General features: G+C 45.8%; 1 protein-coding gene across 1 annotated transcript in view; it reads left to right on the plus strand.

Annotated features, from left to right (window-relative positions):
• Positions 1-467: 467 nt before the first annotated feature.
• LOC129057685 (uncharacterized) overlaps positions 468-17,813 on the plus strand; it is a 30,524-nt gene continuing 13,178 nt past the window's right edge. The window contains exon 1 of the mRNA XM_054548133.1: positions 468-570. Coding sequence (XP_054404108.1) covers positions 550-570 — 21 coding nt within the window. The 5' untranslated portion in view covers positions 468-549. The remainder of the gene's footprint in view (positions 571-17,813) is intronic.

Here is a 17,813-nt window from a genome sequence, read left to right on the forward strand (position 1 = left end):
TGTTTTTCTGGAAGGGGATGAACATAGATAAAAAGAGAGTTTAAGAACTCTTCATGGAAAGATAGCCAAACCATTAAAATACTATTTCAACAGAGGAGGTCACACAATGGTGGAATGGTAGATCTGTAGGACTAAAGGAGACCTCAGATTTGTCACTCTTATCTGACTCATGAAACTGAGACCCAGAGAGGTGAAAGGGTGTGCTCGGTCCGGTAGCTGTGTTGCAGACTATGTGAATGGCACCTCTTAGTGTCATGCAATGCATAACAACCACCTGTGCAGCCTCATGGCCCTGCACAACCTCCTGACCACAGCGATGGAATAAAGTGGTCCAGTCAGGGGCATTTTCAGCCTCTGGGGATGTTGATATAGTAACTCCTCCTCTTTTCCCATACCCTGAAATAATGCAGCCCAAGAAGCTGCTGATGCTCTTACAGCTGTGAGGGGAGGGGCTGCCCGAGGAGAGAGGTAACCTAGAGTTGAGAGATGGAGGAAGAGATACAGAATCTGGATGGCTTTGCTCTGATCCTGTAATCCGACTATGTCTGAATGTGGATCTACCTTCCAAAGGTAGGGTGCTTTTCGTTTGTTTGAGCCATCTGGTGTCAGATGTTCTGTCACTTACTACCTTGTTCTAATTAATAGAGGAGCTCAAAGAGCTATAAATATCTAAGGAGGAAGACTTCAGGTTGCAAAGCCTTCCTGGACAAGGTTGCTTCAAAGGAAGGTCTGAAAGGAAGAATTTTCTCTCCCTGCAAAGGGAGAGAAAATTCAGGGAAGGAGAAGACCAGGAACAGAGGCCTGAGATATGAGAGCCTGGTACTATGGACTGGATGCTTGTGCCTCCCCCTTCCCCCTAATCGACTTGTTGAAGCCCAGTCCCCAGTGTGATGGCATTAGGTGGTGTGGCCTCTGGAAGGTAATTAGGCCATAAGGGTGAATCCCTCATGAACGGGATTAGTGTCTTCATGAAAAGACAGGAGAGAGCTTGCTTTCTATCCTCTCTGCCATGTGAGGACACAACGAGAAAACGGTCATCTGCAAACCAGGAAGAGGTCCCTTACCGGAGCCGACCATGCTGGCGCCCTGATCTCAGACTTCCCGGCCTCTAGAACAGTGAGAAATAAATCTCTGTTCTCTAAGCCACCCAGTATATAGTTATTTATAACAGCACAGAGTGACTGAGACACCTGGGGTGGGGGGTGTTTGGGGAATCATATTTAGTCAAGCCCATTTGGTTAGAGTGTTGGATATCCAAAGCAGGTAACGGGGGTTAGGATTAAAGATGTAGGTTCCTACCAGTCTGTGAGTTTGTTCTTTTGTATTTTGGATAATAATTCAGCAAGAGAGGAGGGATGAGAATGAAAGGAGAGAACTGGTTGCGAGACTATTGGTAATTTTTGAAGTATGAAAGTCCATGGCTTCTAGGGTGACCAACTGTTCTGATTTGCCCAGGACTGAGGAATTTCCCAGGATGTGGGACTTTCAGTGCTAAAACTGAACAGTTCCATGCAAACGGGGATGATTGATCACCCTGAAACATCACCCAAAGCATAAAGGAAGATATTGATGGATTTCATTCCATAAAAAATAACATGTAAATGAAAAAACAGAAAATAGTCTGAATGCATCTAAACTGTTTCTCTCTAGAAAAAAATTAAAATAAATGACTATATCTTTGGGACTCAAGCCATTTAGTGACACTGCCCTCCATTTCCTGTATCCAACCTCCTTGTGCCTGAACCCCATCAGTACTAGGAGCCCTGTCACCTATGAATTCCCAAGTTCCTACATCTCACTTTAGCCAAAATCATCCATGTTTGCAGCACTCTCTTGCCTGTCATGGCCCTCCAACCTCCTGGAGCTCTCTGACTCCTCCATTGTTGCTCTTTCTTTCTTCTGTCTTCCTTCTCTAGCTAGTCAAGATCACCTAATCAGTCACTTCAAATAACTTGGTCGATATCATACCCTGTGGTCCTCTGCACTTGGCAAAATTCTGGACTCCAGATCAATTCCACGATCTATCCACCTTCTGCACAAAGGATGTAGAAAAACCGCAGATGAATTCTCAACTTCAGACCAATGCTTCTTTATATTCTTCTCTCCCACACAACTTTGAGCCCCTGCTCTACCACTGAACTAGCGGTGTGATTTGGGGCAAGTTGCTTCATCTCTCTGGGTCACTGTTTTCTCACCCAAAAAGTGAGATGTTGTAAGGAATAACTGAGTTAGTATGCATAAAATGGTAAGCACAGGCAATGGCATGTAATAAGCACCTCATAAATGTTGGCTTTTACTGATGCTAGGATTTTGAATGCACACTTAGAGGGGTTAAATCAGCGTGTCAGGAAGTAGCAGGTCATAGCATTGTGATGTTTCACAAATAAATCACACAGGACACTGAACTGTGCAAAATTTTACTTTTGCAAAATTTAATTCAACATTTCACCAAAGATGATGCTTTGGTCATCAGTCAATGATGAAGGCATCATTGACTAATGATCCCTTATGATCATTAGTCATAAGGGAAATGCAAATTAAAACCACAATGTACCACTATGCGTATGTTACAATGTCTAAAGTTAAAAAGACTGATCATCCCAAATTTTGGCAAGAATGTGAAGAAACTAGAACTCTCATACCCTGCTAGTGGGAATGGAAAACATTTGAAAGAACAGTTTACTGTTTCTTTTTCATTTTTTGGCACTTTCTTAATATGCTAGATAAACATCTACCATAAGATCCAACTATTCCACTCCTAGGTATTTACCCAAAAGACAAGAAAGCATAGGTCCACACAAAGATTTGTACACAAATGTTCACAGCAGCATTATCTCTAATGGCCCCAAAACTGGAAACAAGCCAACTGTCCCTTAACAGGGACATGGATGGATAAACAAATTGCATTGTACTCATACAGTGGACATAGTCCTCAATAAGAAAAAGGAATGAAGTATTGATACAACACAACATGGATGAATCACAAAATTATATTGAGTGAATGAAGCCAGGAAAAATAGGACATATGGCTTAATTTCATTTATATAAAATTCTAGAAAATGCAAACTCATTTATGGTGACAGTAGGCAGTTCAGTTATTGCCTGGGAAACGAGGAGGGGAAGGTGAAAAAGGGCAGGAGTGAGAAATTACAAATGGGCTTGAGAAAACTTTCTGGGGTGATAGATACGTTATCTTGATTGTGGTGATGGTTTCACTGGTGTATAAATATGTCAAAACATGTTGAATTGCATACTTCAAATATATGTAGTTTGTTGTATGCCAGTTGTACTTCAAGAAAGCTATTACAAAATGACTTTTGCAGATTAAGAGTCTCAGCTCTTAGAGATGTCAGCTGCAAAAAGGGAACCAAGTTGACTTGGATAGGAAATGCATGTCACCATATTGCTTAGATACCACCAAACTAGTGAAATAGCTTAAAGGGATCTGATATGAATAAATGTATAATTACTGTTTGGAAGATATTTGTTGTAGTTTATTATTTTATAGTTGTATCCAGAATAAGAAACCATGAAGACACATATAAATATTTTCCAGTGCTAAAATATTTGCCTCTTGAGCAGGGTTGAGTGGATTATTAAGAATTCCAAACAATAATTACACATTAGTTTAAATATAAGCCTAGGACTAAAAAGAAATATATCTCAAAGATAATAAAATGAAACAAGCAAATGTTCACAATGGCAATTAGCACCAATTTAGTAAAAGAGAAGGACAGTCCATATTCCTTAAAGGGAAGCCAATTCCTGAGGCTTTCTCCCCACATTCATCAAGGCTGCTGAAGAGGGCATTTCCCAAAGAACAGCAGCCTCCAACGAGTGCCTGGCCATGTGAGAGAAATTATAAGTAGATGGCTGCTAAGACGTTGTTTTTCCCAAAGGGGAAATTGTGTCAAACCCAAGTGGGAGAAGGCAGCCAAGAAGAAGAGAGCAGGCTTACCACAATGTAAAGCAGCAAAAAAAGAAAAGTGCCCAGGTCACAGTGCCTCTCTCACTGTCAAACTAATAACTGTCGTTTCTTGCTGCTGTCAGTAAGACTTTTCTCCAGCAGCAATCCCCTACCTACCAATTTTCTTTCCTAATCTTGGGCCAGAATCCCCTAAGATATATGGAGCATTTTACTAGGAATTAGTACCAGATTTCCCTAAAGAATTAAAAACCTAAAACCCAAAAGGAGTAGGGTGATCAGGCAAGTGGAATAACTATAACAAATAACTAAGTATAAGAAATAGCCAGGTGTGGTGGCTCAGGAGTGTGAGGCTGCAGTGAGCTATAATTGTGCCACTGTATCCAGAGCCTGGGCAACAGAGTAAGACCCTGTTTCTGGGTGGTAATGGGGGGAAGGAATGTATACAGAGGCCAGACGTGGTGGCTCACGCCTGTAATCCCAGCACTTTGGGAGGCTGAGGTTGGTGGATCAACCTCTGAGTTGGTGGAGTTTTCAAATGCCCCTTGGAACTGACATAAATGTTTCCTACAGAAGAAGAAAGGCAAGGAAGAGTTGAGGCTCTAGCTAGCCCTGTGGCTGTGGGTGAGCTGCCCGGCCTTTTCAAGCCTCAGTTTCCTTGCCTGTCAAATGGGATTGTTAATGGCTACCTCACAGAGTTGCTGAGATGCTAAGAGCCCTGAAAGTGTTTTGCAAAAGCCAAAGCATTTTACCAACATGGAAAATTAGCACCATCTGGGGGTCTATGGAAAATCAGACAGAACTTGGATATATTGTTTATACCAGGTTTCTTGATACTTTTTAAACAATATCCTGGGCTGGTTGGGGTAGCTCATGCCTATAATTCCACAATTTTGGGAGGTCAAGGCAGGAGGATTGCTTGAGCCCAAGAATTCGAGACCAGCCTGGGCAACATAGTGAGACCTCATCTCTATGAAAATTTAAAAAAAAACAACACCAAAAAACCACCAACCAAGAATATTATGCAAAGCTTTAATTTTGGCCCATTGCATTATGAAAACAAGTAGACATTTGTCTTGCTTCCCAGTTGTACAAATTTCTGCCTCCCTTGAGATCTTGATTTGTCTGTCCCCTTTGCCCCACCCACCATCATGTGTCTAAGGAGATGACAACCCAACTGAGGAGGCTGGACCCAAGGACTAAACTGTGGTTGGCCTTAAGGTCTGACTGGAAACCAGCAGTTCCTGGCTCCTCACCCCTTTTGCCTCTCCTCCCCAGAGCTGAAGCCACATGTATTAGTCCTTTCTCACACTGCCATAAATAACTACCTGAGGCTGGGTAATTTATGAAGAAAAGAGGTTTAATCAACTCATGTTCCACAGGTTTGACAGGAAGCATGGCTGGGAGGCCTCAGGAGACTTACAATCATGGCAGAAGGTGAAAGGGAAGCAGGTACATCTTACCATGGCAGAGCAGGAGAGAGAGAGAGAGAGCATGAAGCGGGTAGTGCCATGCACTTTTAAACCATCAGATCTTGTGAGAACTCACTTACTATCACAAGAACAGCAAGGGGGAAACTGCCCCTATGATCAAATCACCTTCCACCAGGTCTTTCCCCCAACACTGGGGATTACAATTCAACATGAAATTTGGGTGGGGACACAGAGTTAAACCACATCATTCTGCCCCTGGCCCCTCCCAAGTCTCATATCCTTCTCACATTTCAAAACCAATCAGGCCTTCCTAAGAGTCTTCCAAAGTCTTCACTCATTACAGCATTAACTCAAAAGTCCAAGTCCAAAGTCTCATCAGAGACCAGGCCAGTCCTATCCGCCTATGAGACTGTAAAATCAAAAGCAAGTTAGTTACTTCCAAGATAAAATGGGGGTACAGGCATTGGGTAAATGCACTCATTCCAAATGGGAGAAGTTGGCCAAAACAAAGGGGCTACAGGCCCCATGCAATTTTGAAACCCATCAGAACAGTCATTAAATCTTCTTTTTTTTTTTTTTTCCGTGGCAAGGTCTGGCTCCATCACCTATGATGGGGTGCAGTGGCACAATCTTGGCTCACAGCCTCTGCCTCCAGGGCTCAAGCCATCCTCCTACCTCAGCCTCCCAAGTAGCTTGGACCACAGGTACACACCACCACGCCCAGCTAATTTTTTTTTTTTTTTTTTTTATAGAGACAGGGTTTTGCCATGCTGCCCAGGCTGGTCTCAAACTTGTGAGCTCAAGTGATCCACCACTTTGGACTCCCAAAGTGCTGGGATCACAGGTGTGAGCCACTGTGCCCAGCTGATTAAATCTGAAAACTCCAAAATAATCTTCTTTGACTCTGTGTCTCACATCCAGGCCATGCTGATGTAAGAGGTGAGCTCCCATGTGCCATGTCCCAAGGCTGCACAGAGCAGCTGGGCTCTGGGCCTGGCCCATGAAACCATTTTTTCCTCCTAGGCCTCTGGGCTTGTGATACAAGTGGCTGCTGTGAAGGTCTCTGACATGCCCTGGAGATATTTTCCCCATTGTCTTGGCAATTAACATTTGGCTCCTCTTTACTTATGCAAATTTCTGTAGCTGGCTTGAATTTCTCCTCAGAAAATGGGTTTTTCTTTTCTACTGCATGGTCAGGCTGCAAATTTTCCAAACTTTTATGCTCTGCTTCACTTTTAAATGTAAGTTCCAATTTCAAACCATCTCTTTCTGTATGCATACAGCATCCACTTTTAGAAAGAGCCAGGTCACATCTTGAATGCTTTGCTGCTTAGAAATTTCTTCCACCAGATATCATATATCATCACTTCCAAACGGAAAGTCCCACAGATCTCTAGGGCAGGGGCAAAACGCCACCAGTCTCTTTGCTAAAGCATAGTAAGAGTGACCTTTACTCCAGTTCCCAGTAAATTTCTCATCTCCATCTGAGACCACCTCAGCCTGGACTTCGTTGTCCATATCACTATCAGCATGTTGGTCAAAACCACTCAACAAGTCTCTAGGAAGTTTCAAACTTTCCACATCTTCCTGTCTTCTTCTGAACCCTCCAAACTGTTCCAACCTTTGCATGTTACCCAAGTCCAAAGTCACTTCCTCATTTTTAGGTATTTCTATAGCAGTGCCTGACTCCCAGTACCAATTTTCTGTATTAGTTCATTCTCACACTGCTATGAAGAACTACCTGAGACTGGTGATTGAATCATGGGGGTGGACTCCCACCAGGCCCCACCCGCAACATGTGGGGATTGCAATTTGAGATGAGATTTGGGTGGGGACACAGAGCCAAACCATACCACCACAGCATTCCATCTCTGGTCCCAGCCAACCACAGACTCTCGGGCTTTCATGCTGCATCCCTAGTATCTGCCTGTTCCAGCATCTTGAATGCTAGTTCAGGTTGTAAGCAAATACCTATGCAGTCCTTGTTCCTAAGGCTCAGTCATCATAACCTGCCCAGAAGCTTGGGGCACTTAGGATGGGGTTCCTGCCTTGCCCTTTCCAAACACAGTTCATTTCCCCTGTCCCTGCTACAAGAATGGGTCTCCCCCAAAATTCAGGCCACATATCCAGGCTGTTGTCCTCTCTGCAGACATGCCTGATGAGCTGACCTGTGAGGACCTCTGAATAAATCAGGGATTCTCAGCCTCAGCACTGTTGACATTTTAATGGGATAATTCTTCACTGGGGGCATGTGGCTGTCCTGGGCATTGCAGAATGTTTACCAGCACTCTTGGCCTCTACCCACTGGATGCCAGTAGCACCCCTCCCCCAAGATGTGAGAACCCAGCCTGGATGTGAGACATGGAGTCAAAGAAGATTATTTTGGAGCTTTAAGATTTAATCAGCTGGGCACAGTGGCTCACACCTGTGATCCCAGCACTTTGGGAGTCCAAGGTGGTGGATCACTTGAGCTCACAAGTTTGAGACCAGCCTGGGCAGCATGGCAAAACCCTGTCTCTATTTAAAAAAAAAAAAAAAAAAATTAGCTGGGCGTGGTGGTGTGTACCTGTGGTCCAAGCCACTTGGGAGGCTGAGGTAGGAGGATGGCTTGAGCCCTGGAGGCAGAGGCTGTGAGCCAAGATTGTGCCACTGCACCCCATCATAGGTGATGGAGCCAGACCTTGCCCAGACATTGCCAACACTGTCCCCAGTGGAGAGTCACGAGATGAGGCTTCCTCTGAGAGCCCCTGTTGCTGTCTCCTGGAGACGTGTTACTGTCGGTTGGAGCCCCCAGTTGCCCCATGAATAGCTTCCACCTCTCATCAGTAAGCACAGTTTCAGAGACTGATCAGCTGGCCTTCCACTCTGGGACATTTGTTGAATTTTTGGCCACCCAGCCTTGACCCCACTTCCTGAGTTTGGGACCACCCCATTCAACATCGTGAGAGGCAAAGTCAGCTTTGTGGTAGGCAAAGACCCCTGCTGAGGTAAGGCACACTCTCTCGAAGCTTCCCTTGTGGTTAGGGCTTGGCTGGTTGGAGGCACTCACCTCAGACTTCAGGTTGGTGGGGATCTACTTTAACAGTGGCCACATCCAGTCACCACATCCAGACCCAGTGATACCGGAACAAGCTACCTCCAGGGGTGTGACGTGGGCTCTGGTCCCATGACCTCCCTCCTTCTTCCCCATTTTGCAGACACAGTTCTGTCTTTCCACCATTGTGTGGCCACCCAGTATCCTCTCACTAAGTTCCTTTTCTGCCTAACTCAGCCAGCACTGGCTTCTGCAGTTGTATGTAGGTTGCTAAGGATTATCACCTCTTCTTCCCCATCCCCACCTGTGGGTCTGACCCCCATGGTGACCCATCTCCTCTGAATCTCTCCTCTCACAGTTGGCCTTCATGTCTAGACAGGTCCTTGGAGGACGGAAATATCTTTTTGTTCCAACTATCTGTGTTACAACCCTTCTAGAGGCCAGGCACGGTGGCTCACACCTGTAATCCCAGCACTTTGGGAGGCCAAGGCAGGGAGATCACCTGAGGTTGAGAGTTCGAGACCAGCCTGACCAATATGGTGAAACTCCGTCTCTACTAAAAATACAAAAATTGGCCGGGCGTGGTAGCACATGCCTGTCATCCCAGCTACTCGGGAGGCTGAGGCGGGAGAATTGTTTGAACCTGGGAGGCAGAGGTTGCAGTGAGCTGAGATTGCGCCACTGCACTCCAGCCTGGGCAACAGAGGGAGACCCTGTCTCAAAAAAACAAAAATACAAAAAACAAAAAACCCTTCTAGACATAGACAGCTCTTACCTCACAAGTACCTGGTTTACAAGGGAGCATCCACTCACCATCACCACTAGTGTGTGGGCTACTGCAGAAACTTCTGGAAGAGGTTTCTCTGTTAGTCTAGTGTGGGATTTTGGCCTGTGGTCTTATTTCCACAAAACTTAGAAAATGATGTGTGAAAACAGCACTGAGAGGTGAGTGAGTTGTCTGAAGGCCACACACCTGGCTAGCGCTGAGTCTGTGGCAGGAACTGAGCTGCAGGGTCTCAGCCAGGCCACCTGCCTTCCCTAGTCCTCGCTGAGCCACCAGGACTAGCGAACAGTTCTTCAACAAAGTTAAAGGGTGCACTAGGCCGGAAAAATTGACCTGGTTTAAATTTTGGCAAGAATGGAGGCAGGGACTCAGCTAAGGTTGCCTTTCCTTTGTTTACCACTACCCTAGCCAACAAGCAGCACTGGGATGTCAAGGGTCCTGGGAGCATTGTGTGTGGTTCCCTTGCACGTAGCGGAACGAGATCAATATCTGTTGAGGGGAAGGTGATGAGGCAGGAGCCTCCTGCCCATGCTCCTCACCCATTACCTGGGTAGCTGCTAAATGACCTGATAAACACACTGAGCTCTGAGACCTTGGGGCTTCGAGATAAAGACAGGACTGGTTCTAGTGGCCCAGGGGTCTGGGTTCCTTTCTAGAAGCATATGTGTCTCCAGTAGCTGTCTGGGGAAGCTGCTGGGTTTTGTAAGGGGCATTGCAGGGAGATCACAGGGAAGCGGCTACTTGAAAGGCTTCGAGAACAAAATCAATACGGGCCCTGCAAGCCAAGATTTCACAGCAAATTTTAGCTATTTGTTGCTGCTGACCTGGAAAGAGTTGAGAGGGGGCGCCAGTTGCCTTTGCGGGAGGGGAAGGCTGTTGGCAAAACCTGAGGTCAATGACCTCAATAGGAAGTGATAATAATAGGAGACCAGTAAAATTAGCTTCCTAGGGGCTGCTGAGTGGCTACGAATTACCAGGCACCGCACATACGGCTACAGCATGAACCTGCACAACAAGCCAGTGGAAGCCAATGGGGAAGGACATGTGACTTGCCCAAGGTCACCCAGCTGGCAAGGGTGAGAGCTGGGATTCCAACCCATTTTGCCGCACTTCGGAGCCTGGTCCCTGTCCACACCACACCACCACCTCCCAAGGATAGCGAGAACATGACCTAGACTCTATGTGAAGGCACAGTAAGTACAGCTTAGGTTTCCAGAGAACAGACTTGAAACATTCTGCTGTGTTAATAAAAACTTACTTTCTCACCTTGCAAAATTGGCAACGGCTCTGCTCACCCCGACCACAGTCAGCCCCTGCTGATGGCTTTCTCAAAGACATTCTCACACCCCCAAGTCCAGGGGGAGGTTTGTGTCTCCCTCTCTGCAGCAGATCTATTAGCATCCCTAGGGAGAATCTAATGAAACAGGAGATGGGTACTTAGCTATGCATTTTTCTTTCTTTTTTTAAATTTATTTTTTGAGACACAATCTTTCTCTGTCACCCAGGTTGGAGTGCAGTGGCACGAATATGGCTCAGTGCAGCCTTGAACTCTTGGACTCAGTGATCCTGGACTCAGTATTTAGCTATGCATTTTTCTTTCTTTTTTTATATTTATTTTTTTGAGATAAGGTCTTTGTCGCCCGGGTTGGAGTGCAGTGGCATGAACATGGCTTGAACTCCTGGACTCAGTGATCCTCCCACCTCAGCCTCCTGAGTAGCTGGGACCACAGGTGCTCACCACCACACCTGGCTAATTTTCAAATTTTTAGTAGTAATTTTTAAATTTTTAATTTTAGTAAAAAAATTTTTAAAATTAATTTTTAGTAGTAATTTTAATTTTAAAAATTAAAACTAATTTTTTAATTTTTAGTAATTTTAATTCTTTAGCGAGAGATGCAGTCTCGCTCTGTTGCCCAGGATGGTCGTGAACTCCTGGGCTCAAGTAATCCTCCTGCTTCGGCCTCCCAAGGTGCTGGGATTACAGGTGTGAGCCGCCACGCCCAGCCTAGTTGTGTACTTTTCTCAAGAGTGGCTACCTGATTTGGCTTAGTCTAATTTCTCCCAATCCCTGTGGCAAGGGGACAGCATAATCATGTTAAAGTGTACATTGGAGTTAAACTTTATTTCTCCAAGGCCCTCACATCATTTCATAAAAAAGCAGTTGCAGAACCATATGTACGGTATAATCCTGTTTCTGTAAAAATAAAATCTCTATAAATTCATGTGTATTCATAAGAAATAACCTGAGAGGTTGCTCAGTAAATTGCTAACAGTAGTTGGCTCTGGGGAGCAGGATCAAGGCTGTGCTGTGTCTGTGGAAAGGGCCCTTACACTTTTTCCTTTATTTTTATTTCGTATTTTTTCAGAGACAGAGTCTCACTCTGTCACCCAGGCTGGAGTGCAGTGGCATGATCATAGCTCACTGCAGCCTTGACCTCCTGGGCTCAAGTGATTCTCCAACTTCAGCCTCTCAAGTAGCTGGGACCACAGATGCATGCCACCACATCTGGCCCATTTTCTAGAATGTTATCTGAATGGAATAATATAGTATGTATTCCTTTTATCTTCTTTCACTCAGTGTAGTTGTTCTGCAATTTATCCATATCGTTGAATGTATCAATAGTTCATTCCTTTTTAATTTCTGAGAGTATTTCATTGAATGGAAACATCTCAATTTGTTTATCCATTCACTTGTTGGTGGACATTTGGGTTGTTTTCAGTTTTTAGCCATTACTATAAAGCTGTTATGAACATTATTGTACAAGTCTTTCTGTGGGCATATATTACCTTGAGTGAATTCAGTAAATACCTAGGAGTGGAATGGCTGGGTTATCAGTGCATGTATGTTTATCATTTTAAGAAACTGCATAACTGTTTTCAAAGTAGTTGCACCATTTTGCATTACTATCTTCATTAATAAAGCATTTTTTAAAAAATGGCTTTACTGGTATTCATTGACCTTTACAATATAAACCACATAAGCTTTCCCCAGTTCCAGAGTTTGGGGTGGAATTTGGGAGACAGCTGAATCTTCTTCATAATAAAGGGAAAGAACTGAAGTTGGTGATGTAGGGTGTGGCCCCTGTATGGAGCCAGGAATCTGGACCCAAGTGGCAGAAACACAGACAATAAAAAGACCCAGGCTGGGCGCGGTGGCTCACGCCTGTAATCCCAGCACTTTGGGAGGCCAAGGTGGGCGGATCATGAGGTCTGGAGATCAAGACCATCCTGGCTAACACAGTGAAACCCCGTCTCTACTAAAAATACAAAAAATTAGCGGTTGTAGTGGCATGCGCCTGTAGTCTCAGCTGCTTGGGAGGCTGAGGCAGGAGAATTGCTTGAACCTGGGAGGCAGAGGTTGCAGTGAGCCAAGATCACGCGACTACACTCCAACCTGGGCAACAGAGCAAGACTCTGTCTCAAAAAAAAAAAAAAAAAAAAGACCCAGTGGGCTGGGCACAGTGGTTCACATCTGTAATCCCAGCACTTTGGGAGGCTGAGCGGGGGCGGATGGCTTGAGCTTGAGAGTTTGAGACCAGCCTGGGCAACATGGCAAAATCCCGTTTATACAAAAAATTAGCCAGGCATGATGGTTATGCCTGCGTTCTCAGCTACTTGGGAGGCTGAGGTGGGAGGATCACCTGATACCAGGGAGGTCGAGGTTGCAGTGAGCCAAGATAGCATCACTACACTCCAGCCTGGGTGACAGAGTGAGACCCTGTCTCAAAACAAAACAAAGACACAAAAAGATCCAGTGACTGTGTGGCCATGAATGGACTTGGGAAGAATGAAAATGACTCCTGTGGGGTCCTATGGCCGTGTGGGATGTGGGCTGTGCTACCTAAAGACCCCTCCTCAATTGCTACCATGAAGTCTCCAGTGAAGTCTCCGTTACCCATACTTTTGCATGTGTGAATTCTGTTGGCCAGTGTTTCCCAAACTTCAGATAAGCACATACCCTATAGCCTATTACTGTTCTCTAAATCAACTCACCTTACTTTTACCAAATTTATTTTATCTTCATCTCAACCTTATAAAGATAGCTATTCCTTAAAACTATTTAGACTTAAAACATTAGCTTCTGGCGTCCCTTACTCATCTCATGGCCCACCAGTGGGCCTCACTACACTGCTTGGGAAACTAGGCTTTAGGAGAACTCAAGGCCCAGAGCCTGGCAGCTGCATACATAGGCCCACTACACATATGTGAGATGTGCTTTGACATCTGCGTGTTTTTCCCATTGTGAGGATGTGGGCTCCCATTCAAGCCTGGTGCTGAGCCTGGCACATCCTGAGTGGGCCACATAGTCTTTTTGAAAGAATGGCAAAACTCACGATTCATGGCCAGGTGGTATATGATCAGTGCCATACATGCAGAGGCCCTGGTGCCTGAGGAACTCAGAGGAGGACCCAGGCTTGTTCCTAGGACTCTCTCTCTGGTCATGAGTATTCCAATCAGCCTGTATCAACCATTGGGGGTCCCATCTGAGTTGTCCACCCTCCCTCTGAAATGTCCAACACCCCCATCAGAATCATCCAGACCTCTGCTCTTTCCTATTTCTAGGGGGAAGTGACCCTGCTTTGGACTGGTTGCATCAGGCAAAAAGAGTGCTCTCCGCAGGTTTGGTGCCACAAGTGGGACTAAGCAGGGTTTTGAAGGTCTTAATCACCCTTCTCAGGACAGAGCAAGAGTTATGAATTAAGAGCCTGGAGGGAAGAGGGGACTATAACTCGGGAATAACCCTGGCTCCTGGCCCTGTAGCCACTTTTCCTGTCCACATGCGGTTTCAGGCTGACAAGTCCCCTGACATGGCCCAAGGGGGACTTAAGAGGTTCCTAAGAGTGCTGAGGGTGTCACCATGGGTTGGGGGTTAAAGGAACTTCCTCTGGAGTGATGTCCTTCTCTTGAACTAGGAGTATCTAATTTGGTCCAGGTGAGCTTTTCAGTTTAGGGTAGTGAAGGGCGGTCCCTGGATCAGAAGCCTCAGCATCACCTGGGAGCTTGTTTGGAATGCAAATTATTCAGGCCAGACCTCCCACTGAATTGAAAATTCTGAGACTAGGGCCAAGCAATCAAGCCCCGCCAGGTGACTGTGAGGTAGGCTCAAGTTTGAGAAACTTTAGAAATCGACTCCTTAAAAAATCCCAGCCAGGCACGGTGGGTCATACCTGTAATCCCAGCACTTTGGGAGACTGAGATGGGAGGATCCCTTGAGCCCAGGAGTTTGAGACCAGCCTGGGCAACATAGGGAGACTCCCATCTCTACCAAAATAAAAAATTAGCCAGGCATAGTGGCACATGCCTGTGGCTCCTGTTACTCAGGAGGCTGAGATGGGAGGATTGCTTGAGCCAGGGAGGTCGAGGCTGCAGTGAGCTGTGATTGCACCACTGCACTCGAGCCTGAGAACAGAGCGAGACCCTGTTTCAAAACACTAAAAATCTTCTCTCCGTCTCTCCTTCTCACACCCACACCTCCCACAGGCTCCCCACCCCGACTCCCCGCCCACACACACACCCATATACTTGGCCAGCAAAGGGCTGTAGTTTGAACATGTGGTTCAAGGAACACAAGTCGTTGCACAGCTGATACAGAAAATCCGAAACTTCCCTGCCCCCAGTCCTCCATCAGGAGTCTCCGGCTTCCACGACCACTTTCACACAGCCCTTATTGAACTCTTGCTTCGACCCTTACTTTTGCATTCCAACTGGATACAAAGCTGAGGACTGTTTTCCTATTATCTGCCAGATGAATGCTTGGATCGGTGTCCAGGCTGCCCGGTCGTGCTTAGTAATCGGAAACAGACACCGCGGAAATCTCATATTCTGGTTTCCTGCCCGGGAGCCAGCTCCAAGTCTGCGGGAGAGGAAAGGACGTTGTGACACAGCGCCACCCTGTGGCAGAAAGGAGAAGAGCCTCTCTTGGCCTGTTGTCTGCATTGGATCTCAAGGCCTGGGGTTGTCAGAAACCTGAAACCTCATAGAACCCCAAAATAACAAAACTGTCATTTAAAGAGCATTTGCTGTGTGTTAGGGAGGCACTGTGATAATTGTTTTATATTGTTATGGCCTCAGAGTTTCCCATGAATTGGATACTATTTTCTGAATAAGGAAACTGGAGCCCAGAAGGGTTAAGAAATTTGCCTAAGGTCACACAGCTAAGGAATAGCCAGGCTACACATCCACTGAGTGTGGTCACAGAGGCGACAATTTTTTTTTTTTTTTTTTTTTGAGACAAGGTCTCACTCTGTTGCCCGGGCTGGAGTGCAGTGGCATGATCTTGGCTCACTGCATCCTTGACCTCCCAGGCTCAAGTGGTCCTCCTGCCTCAGCCTTCCAAGTAGCTGGGACCACAGGCATGCACTACCATGCCTGGCTAATTTTGTTCATGTTTTTGTAAAGACAAGGTCTCCCTATGTTGCCCAGGTTGGTCTCGAACTCCTGGGCTCGAGTGATTCTCCAGCCTTGGCCTCCCAAACTGCTCAGATTGCAGGCATGAGCCACTGCATCCGGCCGAGGACACACATCTAACCACCACTCTGTCCTTCCAGTCACCTGCTCAGCGGAGAATATTCCCTATAGCAGGGCTTCTCAAACTCACACCTGCAGGAAGCACTGGAGAATCTTGTTAAAATCCAGATTCTGATTCAGCTGATCTGGGGTAGGGCCCAAGAGTCTACATTTCTTTTCTTTTCTTTCTTTCTTTCTTTTTTTTTTTTTTTTTTTTTTGCGACGGAGTTTCACTCTTATTGCCCTGGCTGGAGTGCAACGGCACAGTCTCAGCTCACTGCAACCTCCGCCTCCTGAATTCAAGCGATTCTCTTGCCTCGGCCTTCCGAGTAGCTGAGACTACAGGCACCTGCCACCACGCCTGGCTAATTTTTGTATTTTTAGTAAAGACGGGGTTTCACCATGTTGACCAAGCTGGTCTTGAACTCCTGACCTCAGGTGATCAGCCTGCCTTGGCCTCCCAAAGTGCTGGAATTACAGATGTGAGCCACTGTGCCTGGCCTGAGAGTCTACATTTCTAAGGGCTCCTAGGTAATGTGGTGCTGCTGGTTCGTGGACCACACTTGGAGAGGTGAGGCCCTAGAGCAGCTGTCCAGTAGAACTTTCTGTGTTGGTGGAATTGCTCTAACTCTGCGCTGTGTCATACATCGCCACTGGCTGCAGGTGCTATGGAGCACCTGAAACATGGCTACTGCAACAGAGAAATACATTTTAATTTTAGTTCATTGAAATTAATTTGAATTTAGCCACATGCACATAGCGGCCTCCATACTGGATGGTGCAACATCCATCATGAGTGGGGGCTCAGGCTTGTCATTCAAGAGCCAAAATACCATGGTAGGTTAAAGCAAGACTATAGGGTAACAAATTTTTGGAGTCATTAGAGATAGTATGTACAACACTGCTGTTTTACATATGAGGAAACTGGCCACAGAGGCAAAGTGACTTGTTGCAGAGCCACAGAGCTGTTCCTGGCAGAGGGAAGGCTTCAGGTTCAAGGACAGCATTCTGCCTACCATGCCACATTTTCTTCTAGGCCCACTGACCTTCAAAAGAAAAAGGTACATTTCCAATTTTGGGAAATCCAAGCTGGGTGTGGTGACATGTGCCTGTAGTTCCAGGTGCCCAAAAAGCTGAGCTGGGAGGATCATTTAAGCCTGGGAGGTTGAGGCTGCAATGAGCCATGATTGCACCACTGCACTCCAGCTTGGGCGACAGGAAGAGACCTTGTCTCTAAAAAAAAAAAGGAAAAAGAAAAGAAAGAAAATCCTCTATAAACAAAATGTAGCTGTTGGTAATAGTCAAATGCTATTTATTACTTTATACGACATTTGAGGCTGTTAACCAGGTTTAAATGTTATCCAATTTCCTGAGGGAATTAATTGATTTTTAGCTACATTTGCAAGACCTGCATCACACGAAAAGTATCACCCCTTTTTATGGGATGTTTTGCAACACCAAGGTCTCTGGCAAAACCAAATTAAGACCAACCCCTGTTCAGGCCTCCCTGGTGTGTAGCTGGTGTCTTACCACATGGACTTCAGTGGGTACAGGTGTGCAAAGCAGTGATGGTAATCAGACAACTGAACAGGTTGTTCTGTATCACACTGGAATGAAGGATTTACTTGATCTTTTAAAACATTTTTTTCTGGTTGTAAGGCAATATATGTACATTATATAGAACTTGAAAATTGCAGGGAAAATACTGTGTTAGTTATTTGTTGTTGTGTAACAGGTTATCTCCAAAACCCAGCAGCTTAAAATATCAAACATCTGTTATCTCATGATCACTGAGAGCAGCTCAGCCAGGTGGTTCTTTTCTTCCTCTTTTATGGTCTCATCTGAAATATGCTGGGTAGTTCTGACTCAAGGACTCTAAGGAGGTTGCAGTCCAGATGTTGTCAGGGCTATTCTCATGTGAAGCCTTGGCAAGTTGCAGGATCTGCTGCTTTTTCAGCATTGTGATCATAGCTCACTGCTGCCTTGAACTCCTGGGCTCAAGTAATCCTCTAGCCTCAGCCTCGCAACTAGCTGGGACTACGCATGGATGGCATCAGTGGCCTGCTAGGGTCTGGTTCTAAGCTCACTCATGTGGCTGTTGGCAGGAGGCCACGGCTTGGCCCCTCTATA

Source organism: Pongo abelii, chromosome 12 (assembly GCF_028885655.2).
Source record: "Pongo abelii isolate AG06213 chromosome 12, NHGRI_mPonAbe1-v2.0_pri, whole genome shotgun sequence".
In the NCBI taxonomy this organism is placed as follows: domain Eukaryota; kingdom Metazoa; phylum Chordata; class Mammalia; order Primates; family Hominidae; genus Pongo; species Pongo abelii.